Below are 18,157 nucleotides of genomic sequence, written 5' to 3'. Positions count from 1 at the left end.
TAAAAGCCTTCTGACACTCTTCGGTCCACTGAACGGCATCTGGCTGTTTCTTTCTGGTTAGGTCTGTCAGTGGGGCAGCGATTTGGCTGTAGTGCAGTACAAATCGCCTGTAATATCCGGCCAAGCCTAAGGAGGATTGGACCTGTTTCTTTGACTTTGGGACAGGCCATTTTTGGAGAGCATCCACTTTGGCCTGTAGGGGGTTGATAGTTCCTTGACCCACCTGGTGTCCAAGGTAAGTCACTCTGTTTAGGCCTATTTGACACTTCTTAGCCTTAACAGTTAGTCCTGTCTCCCTTATGCGCTTGAAGACTTTTTGTAGATGTTCCAGGTGTTCTGCCAGGAATCCGAAAATATGGCCACATCGTCAAAGTAGGCAACTGCATATTCTCCTAATCCCGCTAGGAGACCATCTACAAGTCTTTGGAAGGTAGCGGGTGCATTCCGCAGCCCAAAAGGGAGTACATTAAATTCATACAGCCCAACATGTGTGGTAAAGGCTGATCTTTCCTTGGTGGATTCATCTAGCGGTACCTGCCAGTACCCCTTGGTTAAGTCCAAGGTAGAGATGAACTGGACCCGTCCCAGTTTCTCTAATAGTTCATCTGTGCATGGCACTGGATAGTTGTCTGGGCGAGTTACAGCATTTAGCTTACGGTAGTCCACGCAGAAACGTATATCCCCATCTGGTTTGGGAACTAGAACCACTGGAGATGCCCATGCACTGCCAGAGGGGCAGACTACCTCCCATCTGTAGCATATCCTGGATCTCCCGATCTATAGCAGTTTTAGCTTGAGGAAACACCCGGTAAGGTGGGACTTTAATCGGGTGAGCATCACCTGTGTCAACGGAGTGGTATGCCTGTTCACTCAGTCCTGGGGTGGCTAAGAATGTCAGTGCGTAGCTAGTGCACAGCTTGATCTGCTGTCACTGCATACGCCCAAGGGTCATGAAGAGGTTCACCTCTTCCACTCTACTACGAAGGGAAAAGTGCTGGTGAACACCTTCAGGCCACTCAGCCTCATCTCCTCCCCGAGCTGTAAACTGACAAACCTTTAATTCTCTGAATCGATTAGAAGAGCTGAGAGGCGGTGGGTTGCTCGGTGCCACCATCCAAGCTCTCCGGAGGCTTTCATCTGCTTCCTGTTGGGTTGGGAACTGTTCCCTTGATGCTGGAGACATCAGTTCCTCATTGGATTGTGGACGTACGCTTGGTCCCTCTGGAAGCGATGTAGGGGATGAGGCTGTTTCCGTTGACTGTGAACCGCTCTCCGGTGGGGTTCAGGCTCCAGCTGAGCCTCTTGTGTAGGGTTATTGGCTGCTGCCAGTTCAGGTTCGGTGGGGCCCTCTGGTGTTGGGGTTGCAAGTACTGGATTCAGTGCTGGCAATGGTTCCGGTTCTGGGGCTGGCTCTGTCTGGGTCTCTGGGATCCACTACTGCTGTTGCAGACATTGGCATGGGATCTGGTTCCATCACCTCTGATCGAGTCCTGGTAGAAGTTTCCAGAACAGGGCTACGCGTGACAGCTTGCTTAGTCTGGCTGCAGGTGACTATTCCCACCCTCTCAGCTAGCTTCACGTGATTGGCCAAGTCTTCCCCCAGCAGCATGGGGATGGGATAATCAAAGACTGCAAAAGTCCACGTTTCTGACAAGCTCTTGTACTGGACAGGCAACTTGGCTGTAGGCAAATTTAAAGAGTTAGACTTGAAGGGCTGAATTGTCACTTGGATCTCTGAGTTGATTAAATTGGGGTCCACTAAGGAAGCCTGGATAGCCGACACTTGTGCTCCGGTGTCCCTCCACGCTGTGACCTTCTTCCCGCCCACACTCAAGTTTCCCTCCGCTCTGAGGGTCTCTGGGCCTAAGGACCTCTGGTGTGATTCCAGCGCAATGAACTGTAATCTGTTGGGGTTCTTGGGGCAGTTGGCCTTTACATGCCTCGGCTCGTTGCATTTAAAACATCGTCCAGCTGACGGGTCACTGGGGCAAGGTGGGTTGCTGGAGAACGGTGTGGCAGGACGATAAGGTGTCTGGAGTATTCCTTGGTGTGTAGTTGGGGCCTTGGGCTGCCCCCAGCAGTAGGGTGTGGTCTGAGGGTGTCCCTTCTGGTATCTGCTCCAACTGCAACCAGGGTTGTTCCTCTCTCCTCCCTCCACCTGTTTTGTTCTGGCTTGCCCCACCTCTCTGGCGGTCTGGGACTACTCGTATCGATCAGCATAAGAAGCAAGACTTTCTGCTGAGTCCATTTCCTTATCCCATAAACACTGTTTTATTTCCTCCTTAGACATTCAGGAATTGCTCCTGAGCTATCAAATCACACATTCCATCAAAACTAGTGACACCCCTTCCTTTGACCCATTTATCTAAACAGATCCTTCATCTTGTTTAGATAAGCCACATTAGTTAGTCCAGGCCCTCTCTTAAGGGTTCGAAATTTTACTCTATGTTTCAGAAGTAATTTGAAATTGCTTTAAAACCAAATCCTTGAACTTATTATAGTCAGAAGCCTCATCAACAGGCATCTTATTGAATATGTCCAGAGCTCTTCCAGTCAATTTTGCGACCAATGTAGTCATCTTGTGAGCTTCAGGAATTTTATGGAGAGTGCACAGTCTCTCAAAGGTGAGAAAATATTCAGCAATATCACTGGATTCATCATACTGTGGACATAGTCGCTCCCATTTGTGGATTGTTGGGGAAGGATTGTTAGGGTTATTCAGGAGATTCCACTCAGCCCTTACCTTCTCCAACTCCAGTTCATGCTTCCTCTCTTTTTCCTTCTCCTCCATTTCTTTTTCCTTTGACTCCGCAGCTCTCCAGTGGACAGCTTCTTGGTTTTTTCCTGCCTCCACAGCTCTCCTGTGGGCAGCCTCTTGGTTTTTTTCTGCCTCTTTCACTGCCTCCATAGCTCTCCTGTGGGCAGCCTCTTTGGCTGTTTCTGCCTCGGGCTCTATCATGTTTCCCTCTCTGTTTTTAACTAACTTTACACCCGAGAGTTAGAAATAAAAACAAAAACAAAAACTTGGCTTGTCAAAAAAAATAGGTTGTGCTGTAAACTGATACCTATGTTCTCTGATAGTCATCGTCAGCCTACAGAAAAATCCTTTAAAAAAAAAAAAACCTAACACCTTTGTCTCCAGGCAAATAGACAGAAAAACCCTCTAGTTGCTTTTAGCTAAAAAAACTTCAGGTCTGTGAAGACTTGTGAATTTCCCCACAAAAGGTTAACTACCCTGCCTTTAGATAGAGAAACTCCAGCTCACAAAAGACAAATCCCTTTTGTTATGCTTGTTGCTTTGTCCCCTTTTACAAAACCCTTCAAAATCTTTTAAAATCCTTCTGTGCTTCTGATTCAAAAAAAAAAAAATTTCAAAATGATTTCAAATTAATCCCACCACTCTGCCACCATGTCAAGGTTCCTTCCCCACTCTGAACTCTAGGGTACAGATGTGGGGACCTGCATGGAAGACCCCCTAAGCTTATTCTTACCAGCTTAGGTTAAACGCTGCCACCACCAAAGTGTTACACAAAGAACAGGGGAAATGACCACTTGGAAACGTCTCCCCCACAAAAAAAATATCCCCCTAAGCACTACACACCCTTTCCTGGGGAAGGCTTGATTAAAATCCTCACCTATTCGCATAAGTGAACACAGACCCAAACCCTTGGATCTTAAGAACAATGAAAAAGCAATCAGGTTCTTAAAAGAGAATTTTAATTAAAGAAAAAGTAAAAGAATCACCTCTGTAAAATCAGGATGGTAAATACCTTACAGGGTAATCAGATTTAAAACAGAAAATCCCTCTAGGCAAAACCTTAAGTTACAAAAAGACACAAAAACAGGAATATACATTCCATTCAGCACAACTTATTTTATCAGCCATTTAAACAAGACAGAATTTAACGCATATCTAACGAGACCGCTTACTAACTCTTTACTGGAGTTCTGACCTGCATTCCTGCTCTGGTCCCAGCAAAAGCATCACACAGACAGAGAGAACCTTTGTTTCTCCCCCCGGCTTTGAAAGTATCTTGTCTCCTCATTGGTCATTTTGGTCAGGTGCCAGCGAGTTTATCTTAGCCTCTTAACCCTTTACAGGTGAAAGGGTTTTTCCTCTGGCCAGGAGGGATTTAAAGGAGTTTACCCTTCCCTTTATATTTATGACAATGCCTAATAAATGATAACACTACCTCACCAGTGCCTGCTAGAAGAGGTTCTGTCCTACCGAGCCTAAGAGCCTACTGGCTGCAGTAAAAGCAAGGGTCTCCAGAGTTCCAACGCTCCCACATGAACGCCTGCCTACCTCTGATACTGCTTGGGAAAGCAGACTATTAGCCAGATTTTTCTCCTCCCCTACCCGGGGGGGGGGAGGAGTTACACACCCATCTAAGACTGAATTTTAATTCTTTAATTGGATCAACATACAATCATAAAGGCACCCTTCATCTGCACGCACTTCACACATCTATCCACCCACTACTGAAGTATCCACATTTTGGGATAGAAAACAGCAGCTATTTAAGAGGGCATAGCAATATTATGGCCAAAATATCACCCCTAAAAGTGTGGTTTAAGATGCCAATGAGAAGAATATTTCTATTATGTCCCTTAACTGCACCAACTTCAGAAGTTCCATATCTGCTATAATAATTCATCTTTCCCCTTCTTCCAGCTTTGGACACCACAGTTCATAAGACTCAAGTCATTTTAAAATTACGTTACCTGCAGGACTCTAATAAAGGTGCTTTGGCATAATTTCAGTTGGGATGCATTTAAGTTGTGAGGGAAAAAAAATATGTTCTTTCTACAAAATTAAGAGTATCTTTACTTCATTCAGTTACAACTGGAATTCTACCTTTTAAAAGTTTTGTTTGTTGGTAAGGTAGGGACCAAGCCAAGTTACCATCCTCTAACATAAACCAAATCTAGATTTTTACAAAGTGATCTGAACAAGTTTGCCCCATGTTTTTAAACAGCCTAACTTCTGAGCTTTGTATACTCCCAAAATTATGTATTGAATCAGATGATTTGAGGACTACTCAACCACAACTATTTAAAAATATTTCCAACAGATGTAAAGCTTTACACACAAATGAAGCGTTCTAATCGGTGTCCATGATGTACCAGGACTGACTAGTCTTTCATCTCCTTTTCATACTAGCAGAAAAATTTCTTTGAACAGAAATTAAAAATATTTTACTTCGAATGGCTGACATGACTTGGCCTTCAGATTTGGGGCACGCAGGACAGCAGAGTGCAACCACCACCAAAGAAATACACAAATTAGCATATTTGCCTATGAAACACCTTCCCACTCTGAATAAGAACATGAGCAGAGCAGGCAACATGATAGTAACCAGAAGGTACTAACAGCAAGCTGCTAAACAGCCAAAGAGCAGAATAAAAGGAGTATTTTGTTGACGATTAACTGGCTCAGGGCTGATGGAGTTGTGATAGTGTAGATATTATTTGACTTGTAAATTTATAAAATACCAATTGGAAACTTGTCCAATTCAAGGCTGGTATATCTAGGCTCCTAAAGACAAATAAGACTCAAATAACCACCTTACTCCTAAGCCCAACTTTATTCAGGAGGTGAGACCAAACCTTTGGTTATGAAGATAAAGTCCAGGTAGCTATCAAAAAGGATAATCCTCTGTAAATTTAGAGCAATTCTGTTCCAAGCATACAATCCTATCTCCAAATAAGCATCCCAACAAGCTTGGTAATAACACGCAATTAAGTTCAGCTCAGGAAAATTTTTAAAACAAATTTGTCTGTCATGAAGGGTGTGCCAGGCTTTCTTCCACAGGATTGCAAAGCCGGCACCCTGCATATTCAATATCACGGACCCTTGGTAAAAAAGTTTCCTCTTCATACTGAAACCAGGGTATTTATTTAGAAATAAGTTCGATGCAGACATGAAGATACTACCTTGCAAAACAAGTATATGGACTTTTACAAAGTGGGGCATTTGCTGAACTGAAGAATTCTGGATTTATGCACCTAACGTAAGTTGCAGGACTTATGTAGTACAAATGAATAAAATTTTACCTATTTCCTGTATTTTTAAAAATCCTTCATACATCAACACAATCCATCAAAATTAAAATTTTAACTTGAAAATGTCCTTAAAATGCTTACATTTGAAACAGTCTCAGTAGGTATAAACAGAACAGATGGCCTTCAAATTCCTGTTGCAAGAACAGGTGAACTTCGACTCCCACCTTACACCTAAATCGAATACAGCTAGCAGCAGGCACATTCAGGCAATGCACACCCTGTGCTAGCTCCCTTCCCACTTCCCAAGTTCTGCTGGCTCCTCTTAGGCACACCCCTGATCCACTACATCACCAGTTAAACATCACAGAGGAAATGTTTCACTAACTCCATAGAGCAACAATAGGCCTTCAAAGCATAAATACAACTATTTCTGCTACCCAAACTGAAGAGCCACTACACATTAGTAAATCCAGGCTCCCAGGTTAGAAAAACTCTACCACTGTAATTTACCAAAATATTTTTAAACAGCCAATAAAAAGTTATATTTAACAATTATGTTTAATTTCCTTTTCCATCTATTTTTTGAAGATTTGGAGGTAGGAATGATGAGGGCAGACGGGTGGAGATACACAATGGTCAGAGATATTACTGTTATTAGCTTCTGCTAACTCCACTGTAAGTAGTGAAACATCGGCTCCCTGCCAACAACTAAACCAAATGAAGACATTCTGGAATTTCAGCCTCCATTTCAGACTGTTCCTTCTCATCATGCAGTTCAGCTACTTTATGAGCAACGTATATTACAATCAAATAAGACATTGAAACATAGGCTCAAACAAATTTCATGTATCTTTATAGCTAAGGTTTCTCTCTCCATGTTAAACCCTATAGAAAATATATTTGTATCAACTCAGTTAGCAAATTAAAAGCACTCACATACTGCACTGATGTATTTGATTTGAAATTCCAAAAAGCAAGCAACTAGATCAAATCTGAAATGCTTTCCCTCCTTATTCAGATCCACAAAGCACACTTCAGGGCTTAGGTCGAAACAGGTTGGGGACAGTGTAAGTTAACTATATCAATTCAAAGACTGACCTTGCATTCTTAGGAAAGATTTTCTCCAAATTAAACAGATGTTTTGAAATTTGATCAACTTTTATTGATACTTAAATCTAGTAATTAAAATCCATCTTGAACTGCAATGTATTAATCTTGAAATTAGTCAGTGTCAATTTTTAACTTGAAATAAGATTCCACATTGGACTACAGAGAACAATGCATCAAAATTCCTTTCTGTATAGTTGTTTTGATATGCTTCTAACTCTACACACAGAGAAATTTCAGTTACATTGAACAATTATGTTTAATTTCCTTTTTACAGCACCATTTGAACTATATATTGCAACCCACACCCTTTTGTAATGGTCATGTTTACCAAACAGTCCAAGTGATCTTAGTCTACAAGATTAATATTAAAAATCAACAGTCAAAGGACAGCTCACTGTTAGATATGCTTCCACCTACTGGGTATCTACCGTATTTACTACTACATGAAGCTCACAGGGTGAAGTTTATTTCTTAGGATATTCATAAGACAATTATTTCAGACCATTTTATTAAAACTAGTTAAGATCTAGTCCACATTACAGACTAATATTCTAAGTTTGGGGTTTCATTTTTTTAATTATTTTTATTTTATTAAAGTTTAAGGGTGCTTTTTATGGAATAAGGTGGCTGGAGAAAAGCATCCCAACCCAATAAGCTTCCAAAATTTTCATTTTGATTACAGCATCTGAATAAATCTCTCTTTAAAGTGTTTTTTAGAATAACTTTCCCTCTTTGACCAAGCCATGATATAATTCACTCTGGATGGAAATTGCATAATAGTTGACTGATTGTTCTGACTTATGATTTTAGAGTTGAACCCAAAGCTTGGAAAAATATTCCAGGTCAGAATATTTCTGAGGAGAAGGGAAATGCCTATTTGTAGTTTCAACTCTGTCACCATATCATTTCCATTGTCAAAACGGCCCAGTACAACTCCTTTTTACTCTTTTCCTCGTCTCAGTATTAAAAACTCATTTCCTCCCCATTTACCAAAAATGTTTTCTATTCTTTTTTTTCCTGCTTTCCAGTTTATTCCCTCACCTTGGAATGAGTCGTCCAAATTTTATATCAAACTGGACAGGTCTAACACTTACCCAGTAAGAATTCCAATATGGGTCCATAGAAATTTAAGTCAATGTTTAATAAAAAGGTCTCAAACCCACTTGTTCCACCAAGGAACTTATTTATGGATGGGAATAAAATCTACATTCTCAGATCAAAATACATCAGAGAATCTTTAGTTTAATTTACAGTGGTAGTGATGACAATGTAAAAAATTAACACTTTTTTAAAAAGTAACAGACACCTTCATCCAGCAATATTGGTACATGTCTCTAATGAATGTACCTTCTTATAAGTTCTGTAATTCTCACCTTTATATAACTCCTTTGAATGCCTCTAATGCCAAAAATTCTTTTGCACCAAATTATCTAGAAGGAAGTGTTCCCTTATAATAGGGGTTTTGAAGACAGTCAACAATGAGTTTTCTACCCTAGTTCTTATAAATGTCAAAGTTACCACATGGAATAAGTAAAGTAACCAAGCTTTTCCTACCTTGTTCATTGATCCAGGTTGTGGCCCTCTCAGTCCTGTCTGTCCTCCCATCTGGGGAGAACCTTGCTGCAGTGTCTCAGCCAACAAGTTACCAGCATTACCTATTCCTGGATTTGGATATGGCATGTTGGGTCGCCCTCTTCCTGCTCCAATTGAACCGTTCATGACTTGCCCTTGCATCATCCCCTGTCCATTGCCTGCAGCCAGCATCGAAGGATTCATGCCAGCATTCATCCCTGTGTTCATTCCCATGCCAGGCTGATTAACTGGACTATTTACTGCGGGCATCATTCCTGCAGTTGACTGGGCTGAAGGACCTTGATTTGGTCCACTTGTACCCATCCCCATATTTGGAGACGTCAACCCTGCCTGTGCCATGGGGCTTTTAACCATGCTGTTTAAGATTCCCATTCCAGGACTGTTCTGTTGGGTTTGACTTGCCATGCCTTGGCCTGGTCCCCCAACCCCCATATTGAGGTTTGGGGAACTACCAGCCCGCAGCAGTTCAGACAGCTGCTTATGTTTAGATGCAGCATCTTGTGCCATGCCAAGACTGGTTTGCAGCTGATTAATGTCACCACCGTTGGTAAGTCCCAAATCTGTGGAGCTGATTAGTTCATCTGGCAAATCGTGTTCCAGATCAAAGAGGGATCCAAAATCTAGAAGAAAAAAACAAAAGAAGTTTTTAAAAATTCAGATCAACTAATGAGATCTGAAGATAAACCAGAACAAAATAACCAAGGGTCTATGTCAGATGAACAACACACCTTCACATTGACTACTAGAGCAATATTAGAGCATCCGCTAGTATTTGAAGTTGCCAGCTCGCCTTCCTGCAGACCACCTCTAAAACTTCAAAAACTTTTAATGAGAGGACACCTTTGTTTCTTTATGATGCATGAAAAATGCCTCACTCCCAACCCCACATAAGCCAATTTTACTGGAGGACCTATTGGATGTCTCAGAGCATGTTTGTGAGCTCTCGTTCTGTAAGTGCGGGAGTTTTAGATTTTTAACAATGATGTCCTTTTCCAAAGTGTTGGTCACTGAAGTTAAATAGGTTTTAATAGTCAAAAAATAAAGTTTTGAATCATTAAAAATCCCTTCCCCTCAATTTCTCAGCTTTCACTTAACTAAGGCTTTGTCTATATTACACACCTTGTAGCAACACAGCAGTGCCACTACAAGGCGCACAGTGTAGCTGTTTGTTGGCAGAAAAGAGCTCTCCCACCGACAAAAAACTTCCACCCCCAACAAGTGGCGGTAGCTTTGTCGGCAGGAGAGAGCTCCTGCTGACAAAGCGCTGTTCATACCAGCACTTTTCGTCAGCAAACTTTTGTCTTACGGGGGTGGGAGGTAACATCTCTGAAAGAAAAGTTTTGTTGTTCAGTTGCCAATGTAGACAATGCCTAAGTCAGGCATTTTTTGAATAGGCACAACCTGCATTTCTAGTGTAAAAGCAAACAGAAGACTTCCTTTATAAATCATGGAGTAGCTAAAAGGAGATGTTCTTTTTCCCTTCTTTTGCTGGTCACCTTAAAATATTATCCTAATTTTGAGAACCAAAACAGTTACAAAAGTCAATGGATCTTCACTGGGTAACGCCCACTATGAGCCTATTTGGCTGCAAAGAGTAGAATTATAAGCAATGTAAACCATTCCTTCCCTATACAGGAAGAATATGTAAGAGTGAAAGACAGCAGGATCGGGAATCAAACCCATCTCTCATGTGGCTATGCAGTGTCACCACTAAAGTAATAAACTGGCATTTTAGTTTCAGACAGTTTGCATGCTCGGAGATGCTTGGAATGTCATTGCCAAGATACATTACAACAGCCCCAAGTTTTCTTATCTAGGAAGATCACAAATACTTGAGATATGCCATAGGTACTATGCACCTCTTAATCTGAACTGAGTCATAGTGATTGGCATATTATTTTTACAGTGTTAAATATAAACCAAGAAGTGTTTACACAAAAGATCTATTATATTATGAATTCGTAGTATTTTAATGACTAAGGAGCATGCTGCCTAATGTTTACAGTTGGACACTATATTATAGTGGACACTATAAAATAGTTCGCGATCAAGTTTAATTTTTAACCCTTCTTAAAAGAAATTTCATTTCATGAATGCTCTATTATAGCAGATATTTTACTTTACTTTCAAAGAGAAATTATTCAAGACTTTGACAGCTGATAGTGTTGCCAATACACTATTTTCACACTATTGCAATGCTGATTAAGGGGAGGTGCCAACTCTACTGAAAGCCAAAGAATATGACCACAGCAGTCCTCGCTAAAATATTAAAATTGAAGAATTAGTAGCAGAAATAAGAAGCAGGTTAAGTCTGAAAGGCTGAATTCCATTAGATACTTTCTCAGTAGAGATCACAATGATACAGTAACCAAGTTGAAAGACCTCAGTATTTGCAGTCTTGGAAGTAAGCATTACTTCAGAAATGAAAAGTAAACCATCAAAAGAAGCCTTCTGGAAGTTTTGCTGCTGGGGATTAGCAAGAGAAGAGTTACTTGGGTGGACTAAGATGAAGCAATTTCAGTTCTATTTAAAATTTTAATGCCCCTATCACTGCAGTATCCAAGCACCACAGATAAAACTATAGGCCTTTTGGGCAAGAATTTTGCTTCTACTTTACAGCACTCCCTTATTACTTCATTAATTGCTGCAGTCATTTGCCTCAGTGAAGTGTAAACAGACCATCCTTTAGCCTCCATTATTTGGGGGAAGTTTGTGCAAAGGATAGGCCTTGCATTATACTTCAACAGTGGATCTTTCAATAGCGCCTTCCTTTTGACAGTCTTGTAATTTAGTTACTATTCTACAGATGAAGTTAAGAGGAGAAAAAGGGGCCCTTAATTCTGCTAAGCATACCGTTCCCAGAAGGCAGACCTAAACTTCATACAATTTCACATCAGAAGGAACAGAAAGGACTTCACTTGCTTATTGAGAATAAATATCAGTGAGTGAAAGGAAACAGGAAGGATTACAATGAAGAAACCTCTTAAAAATAGCAAGAGGGCAAGAGAATTGGGAAAGCAATAAAAGGGACATGTGGTGCCCTGAAAAGACTAAAAAGAATGTCAAACGTTGAGAGACTATCAGCCAGAAAACACTCAAGTTACCTAGCGTCAGCCTAAGAGGATCAGTAAGGAAGGGTCAGAAACAAGGCAAATGTGATTCACAAGCTAAGGTCCACGGTCCAGCAAAGATCTGGAGAGCCATTCCTGGTGGTTAGCAGAATAAAACTGAGAATTAAAGCAGAGAAATTATGCAAGAGAACATGGTCCATGAATGGTGCATCTTATTAAGCGAGTCACAGAACAAAAGCCAGAAAGTCACTGAATCAGGAAATTCCTGAACATGAAGAACTCAACTCCCTCTTCAAAATATGATGGGACATCCTGTCCATGGAAAGGCCTGCGTAAGGTATTTAAGGTACGCATCAATCCTGTAAATCAGCATGAAATTCTGTTTTCAGGATTCTAAAGCCATATTTGCTTTTCCTCATGCAAGGAAAAGATCACTCAGCATTTCTCTGAAGATTTAACAATCCCATGAGATTCTCCCTCCTAGATCTCCATTTATAAGTACATGACGGCAGAATTCTAAGCCTTAAAGGTTTCTGGTCTCTAAGAACAACTCTAGCATCCACAAATGTAAGCCAACCCCTACCCCTCATTGGTAGCCATGCCAAATGAACCTTTCAAGCAGGGAGAATGCACCAACAAAATAATCAAACAAAAAAAAATTCCTCAAAAGGCAAGAAGTTAACAGGTACATGCAGAAACAACAAGAACAAAATCATACTACATTGTGGGAAGGTGGCTGGGAGATCATCCTTTTGGCATTAAACATTAAGAGATACAAAATTATAAATATTTTTTCTCTTATCGAACAGGGAGGATAAAAATTAATTATTTTTTTTTAAATCAAAAGATTTTAAAATCATTAAGTTTTTTTAATTTAAATAGGTTTTTCCTATAAAAAAATCCAATCTTAATTAAAACAAAGATATCTCACCATGGAACAGGGATTATAAATTCTATAGTATGAGGCAATATATTCATGTAATGTTTAAGAAAAGTTTTGTAAATGAGTTCCAATAGTTCATGGATTGGAGACCCAATCTTATGGGGTTCCAGGGGCTTCTGTATAGAAAGATTTACCTGAATTATCTACCCGATGGGACTCAGTGCTCAGTCTAGAAGATATCACCATAGAGGCTTAGTTTTGCAGTTCTCAAACTGTGGATTTGTGTCTCCAGAGATAACATGCTTGTTAACAGTAACGTTTTTAAAATATAGAGGTGAGAAATAACAGACCTCAACCTTATTGTCCCTCTGCAAATTTGTGTACACAGAGTCAATCCCTTACCTCTCTCTAAAAGTGCAAAGTTTCAAAAAGTTTAATGAATAGAAGATTGTTGGGGGTAAAACAGATCTGGACAAGGAGAAGAAGTCTGGAGATAAATGTGAGAAGCAGGGGGACAGGCAGTAGAAACAAAAGCGAAGCTGTTTGAGCAGCATATTCCAGAAGTCTTGAGGTCTTTCTGAGTGTAGCCTTCATTGACTACCATACCCTTCTCTCACTAGAAGGGAAAACCTATAATGGCAGCAGGCTGTCAAAGAGATCCAGTTTGGGAATATTTTAATGAAGTTCCTCTACCTGTGGGTAAGACAGGCATGCATGCAAAATGCAAACAGTGCAACAAAGAAATGCAAGGCCTGGTTACCCGAATGAAACAACATCATGAGAAGTGCTCCTTCTCAGGAGGAAGCTGCGTTGAAGATGATGAAAGGAACATGTCTGAACATGCAGGATCTTCAGGTTGGTAAACTTTTTTATTTCATACTTCTTTCTTAAGGACTGCCTGTCTTCCTTCTGGACTATTCTTGAATTTTCATGTTTGAGCCAAAAATATAGTTGTTACTCCATGACACTATCATTTTAGATGCAGTTGTGATAAAAAAAATAAATAGCTGAAATAGGCAGAGGTTCCTTTTACAATTTCACCTTTAAAGTAGTACTGAGTGTCAGTGAACGCAATGAGTAATACTAAACGAGCAGTATGGTAATATCAATCAAATAACTGCATTGGACTTATTTTGTTTAGGCCAATCCATCCTCAACATTCAGGATTCTGAATACTATCCACCTTCAAGATCATTTTCTATAGTTTCAGAGTTATCTGCCAATGATAGTGTTTCAGTCACATCATGTATGTCACATAGCCACAGTATATCACCTGTAGCAAAAAGAAAAAAAAACCATCTCCATCATCCAGAAACAACTATCGATAAGTTTGTGATAAGAACCAGCAAATTACAAAAAGAGGTAATTGATGAAAAAACTGACCAGTTTGTTTATGCAACAAACTCTCCTTTCTGTGGGATTGAGAACCCACATTTCATTAACATGATTCAGTCATTAAGACCAGGACACAGTCCACCCAAAGGAACAGGTGTCGCAGGCTAATTGCTGGATAAAGCATATGAAAGAGAAATTGAGCAGTGTACAAAAGGACTAGAGGGTAAAATTGTTAACCTGAGTCTTGATGGGTGGAGCAAAGTTCACAACGATCCTATTGTATGTGCATGTGTGACAACAGAAGGGAATGTCTTCCTTACAGAAACAATTGATACATCAGGAAATGCACACACAGCAGAATACTTACAAGTAGCAGCAGTAAAAGCTATAACAAACTGTGAAAAAAAATTCAAATGTCTAGTACGCAGCTTGGTCACAGACAATGCTGCAAATGTATCCAAGATGAGAAGAAATCTAGAAGAGAGAGTCCCAAGCTAATAGCATACGGTTGCAGTGCTCATTTGATGCACCTCCTAGCCAAAAAGACTTCAAACAAAGGCCAATGTTGTTGAAATCGTAAAATACCTCCATAACAACCACTTTTCAGCAGCTCCTCTGAAAAAAGTGGAGGGAACCAAGCTAATTCTCCCATAAGATGTGCGATGGAACTCAGTAGTGGACTGTTTTGAGCACTATATCAAGAACTGGCCTAATCTGATGAGAGTTTGTGAACAAAATGGTGAAAAAAAATAGATGGCACTGTCACAGCCAAAGTCCTCAACATTGGGCTTAAGAGAAATGTTGAACACATGCTGAAGACCCTGAAGCCTACTTCTGTAGCCTTGAACAAAATGCAGAGAAATAGCTGTTTTATTGCTGACGCTGTTGAAATTTGAAAGGAACTGAGTGAGATCTTAAAAAAAGAGAAATATGCAATGACAGAGTTAAATTACAAGTATTAAAAGAACCAAATGGGACAAGCACCATCTCTAGCTCATTTTCTTGCAAATGTGCTCAATACTCGGTACCAGGGTCAAACCTTAACTGCTGAAGAAGAGGAGTTGGCCATAACATGGACATTAAGCAATCACCCCTCCATAATGCCAACTATAACAAACTTCAGGGCTAAGGGTGAACCATTCAAGCAATGTATGTTTGCTGATGAGATTTTAAAGAAAATCACACCAGTGAACTGGTGGAAGTCACTTAAGTACTTTAAATTCAGAGACTGTTGAAGTGATAATCTCACTTCTAACAGCAGTAGCTTCTTCTGCCAGTGTAGAAAGAATATTTTCTTCCTTTGGACTAATTCATTCCAAATTGAGAAATCGTTTGGGACCTGAAAAAGCAGGAAAGCTTGTTTGTCTTTTCCAGATTATGAACAAACAGGAAAATGAAGGCGAAGATGACTGAGTTAGCTGCAGAAGCCAGTATTTTAAGTTCCTCATGTTGACCCGGCTGACAGTCAATTTAATTTTTCTTTTTTAATATATTATTTAACTATTTTAGTTAATTAACAAAAACAAACCTGATTTTAAAAAACTTCAATGTTTAAATTCAAAAATTCATGCGCTAGTTTTGTTAAAATATTATATGTTTGCTGTTGAAGAAAAAAATCCAGCATACATAACGTTGTTGTTTTAGTTAAATAAAAATTTTAGATGTCTGTCTGGTGATGTTCTCTTCCTAATACAGCATGGCAAGAAAAGCCTCCAAATACTAATGATTAACCTGTTGAATTGGAGATATTTATGAAGTCATTGGGAGGTTGACTATCTGCTTCAATTACCTTTGGTAAATGAAACAACAAAAAAATCATTCATTTTCTGATATAGCTGCAAAACTAATCTGAAAAGTTTTCAAAATAAATCACTTAAATTTATAGTGTGTACCTTCTAAAAATGAAACCTACATCTCTGAGTTGTGAAGAATATGTATTACGGTTATACCAACCAACAAGAACGCCCTTTTACGTAGAAACCCATGATTAAATCGAGTCTTCCTGACTAGTGATTTAAATCAAATCCACCCTGAAATATATCATTTGCCAAGATTCTCACTTCTGAAGAATACAAAATGGTTGTCTCAGGAGAACAGCACTAAGTATTAACCAAAAATATGACGTGAACTTGAGCAAGGATAACGGCATTCTGTTTTGTTTTTAATGACAGGTAAAGTCAAATTGAAACCCAAATCTTCAAAGTCTTTTACAGCCAAATGATAGTAAACAAACACCAGACAATGTTCAAACTTTGAAAGGAAAATCCTAAAGTCAACCAAATTAGTAGTCCTAAAACCAGCAATGATTTTGCGTTCGCACATTTTACAGACAGATCCCATTGGACTGAGGGACCAAATATGAACAGATTCAGGAAATTGAGTTCAGCAGTACTACTTTGTGTGTACTTACATACATGACAGAGTCACGGCTCATTTAATATTCATATTCAGTTGCCCCAAGATGTACACTGTCTGCAGACTGTAGAGGCCGCTTTGGCTCTGACCAGATCAGCACTGGCATGGCTTGGCCACTGACCAGCAACTCAAGAACCTGGTGTCAAAACTAAGGAAGTGGAGTCAGCTTTCTGACACACTGAGTCTTCTGCAACCTAACTATATCTTTCACCCAGTATGCACCAAAGATCTGACTAAAGTAGGGGAGTATGCACACATTTGACCACCACCAATGTAATGATTTGTGATCTCTAGAGAAATCATGGCACCCTCCCAAATACAGAAGAGTTACTACATGATGGAAACAGGCACTCTGGTTTAAGGTCGGAAGCAAAGCACAAAAGTCACCAATACCCAGGAAGCGACCTTCAGTGTTAGGGTCGTTCAGAAGGATCCTTCATTAGGTTAATCTGGGGATCCATTAATACCCTGTGTTCACAGGTAAAGTGAAGATGTAGAGAAGAGGGAACGTTTCACCCTAAGAGTCCAACGATGCATTACTGAGACATCTGACCTATTTTTAATTAGGCCATATCCAAAAGGTTACCCACAAAAATAGTATTAGAGTGGAGTAGCCTCAAGGTGCAAAGAAGATATGCAACAGTTCTCTTATGAGCTGCACCAACAGCAGACACTTCTGCTATGCCCAAAGGTCCTTTTGTCAGCTAATGCCAATGCAACCATAGAACTCATCTGTGAAAGAAAAACATCCCATGAAATGTTACCATATCAGGAACCACATCGTGAGCAAGATACAGACTGAACAAGTTGCTTCAATCCCACAGTCTTTCACAGACCAAATATGGTCAAAACCATAACCCTCATAAGCCAACAATGGCCAATTTGTCTCATCACTCAATTCACAATGCCCTCATATACCATAAGACAAGAGAACACACAACAGCCCTAACCTCTCACCGATGCTGCCAGATGCTAACACACCTCTCTTACAGCAACCACAGCTTTCCTGCACTACCTTGAGTGCACAGAGTCTTCTCCTATCTTGGTCCATTATTAATATCTGGATGTTCACTGACACCACCAAGAACTTACACTGCTACAGTTCACCTTAAACTTCCTTAGATCTCAACTTGTTGGAAGTATCTGCACACCAGGGGATACACATTTGTCAACTCCAGTCAGACGAAACCTTCTGACCTTACAATGGGATGGTAGTTATTCCCTGCTGGCACTAAGCAAGGTATAGACCAGGAGGTCTCAGTCATGCACTGAATGTGATGCTTTTTTACTTTCATAGTGTGTGAGTCATCTCTTCAGGGGATCCTGGCTATCCTGTGTTAATATAGATCAGTTTGGTACTGCATGGGTTTTCCAGTCTGCAGCACGTCCAGGCATTCAGCCTGGGAGCAGTTTTCCTCCTACCAGTCACTTGGAGACCTGACACCTAGGTGGCCTTAAGTTATTCAAATTCATACATTACTGTCAGACATTACTGTAACACTATTGCAAAAAAAAGCTAACATCATTCTGGGATGTATTGGCAGGAGTATTGTAATTCTTCTGCTCTACTCTGCGCTGATTAGGCCTCAGCTGGAGTACTGTGTCCAGTTCTGGGCTCCACATTTCAGGAAAGATGTGGACAAATTGGAGAAAGTCCAGAGAAGAGCAAAAAAATGATTTAAGGTCTAGAAAACATAACCTATGAGGGAAGATTGAAAAAATTGAGTTTGTTTAGTCTGGAGAA

At 40.1% G+C, this 18,157-nt stretch overlaps 1 protein-coding gene across 6 annotated transcripts in view; it reads right to left on the bottom strand.

Annotated features, from left to right (window-relative positions):
• Positions 1 to 18,157, bottom strand: part of EP300 (EP300 lysine acetyltransferase) — a 129,115-nt gene that overhangs the window by 97,261 nt on the left and 13,697 nt on the right. For all 6 annotated transcript variants that reach the window (XM_073327139.2, XM_073327141.2, XM_073327148.2 and 3 more), the window contains exon 2: positions 8,671 to 9,329. In XM_073327139.2, coding sequence (XP_073183240.2) covers positions 8,671 to 9,329 — 659 coding nt within the window. The remainder of the gene's footprint in view (positions 1 to 8,670; positions 9,330 to 18,157) is intronic.

The sequence above is a fragment of the Lepidochelys kempii genome, chromosome 1, assembly GCF_965140285.1.
Source record: "Lepidochelys kempii isolate rLepKem1 chromosome 1, rLepKem1.hap1, whole genome shotgun sequence".
NCBI lineage: Eukaryota > Metazoa > Chordata > Testudines > Cheloniidae > Lepidochelys > Lepidochelys kempii.
This window is presented reverse-complemented; position numbering and strand designations above follow the sequence as displayed.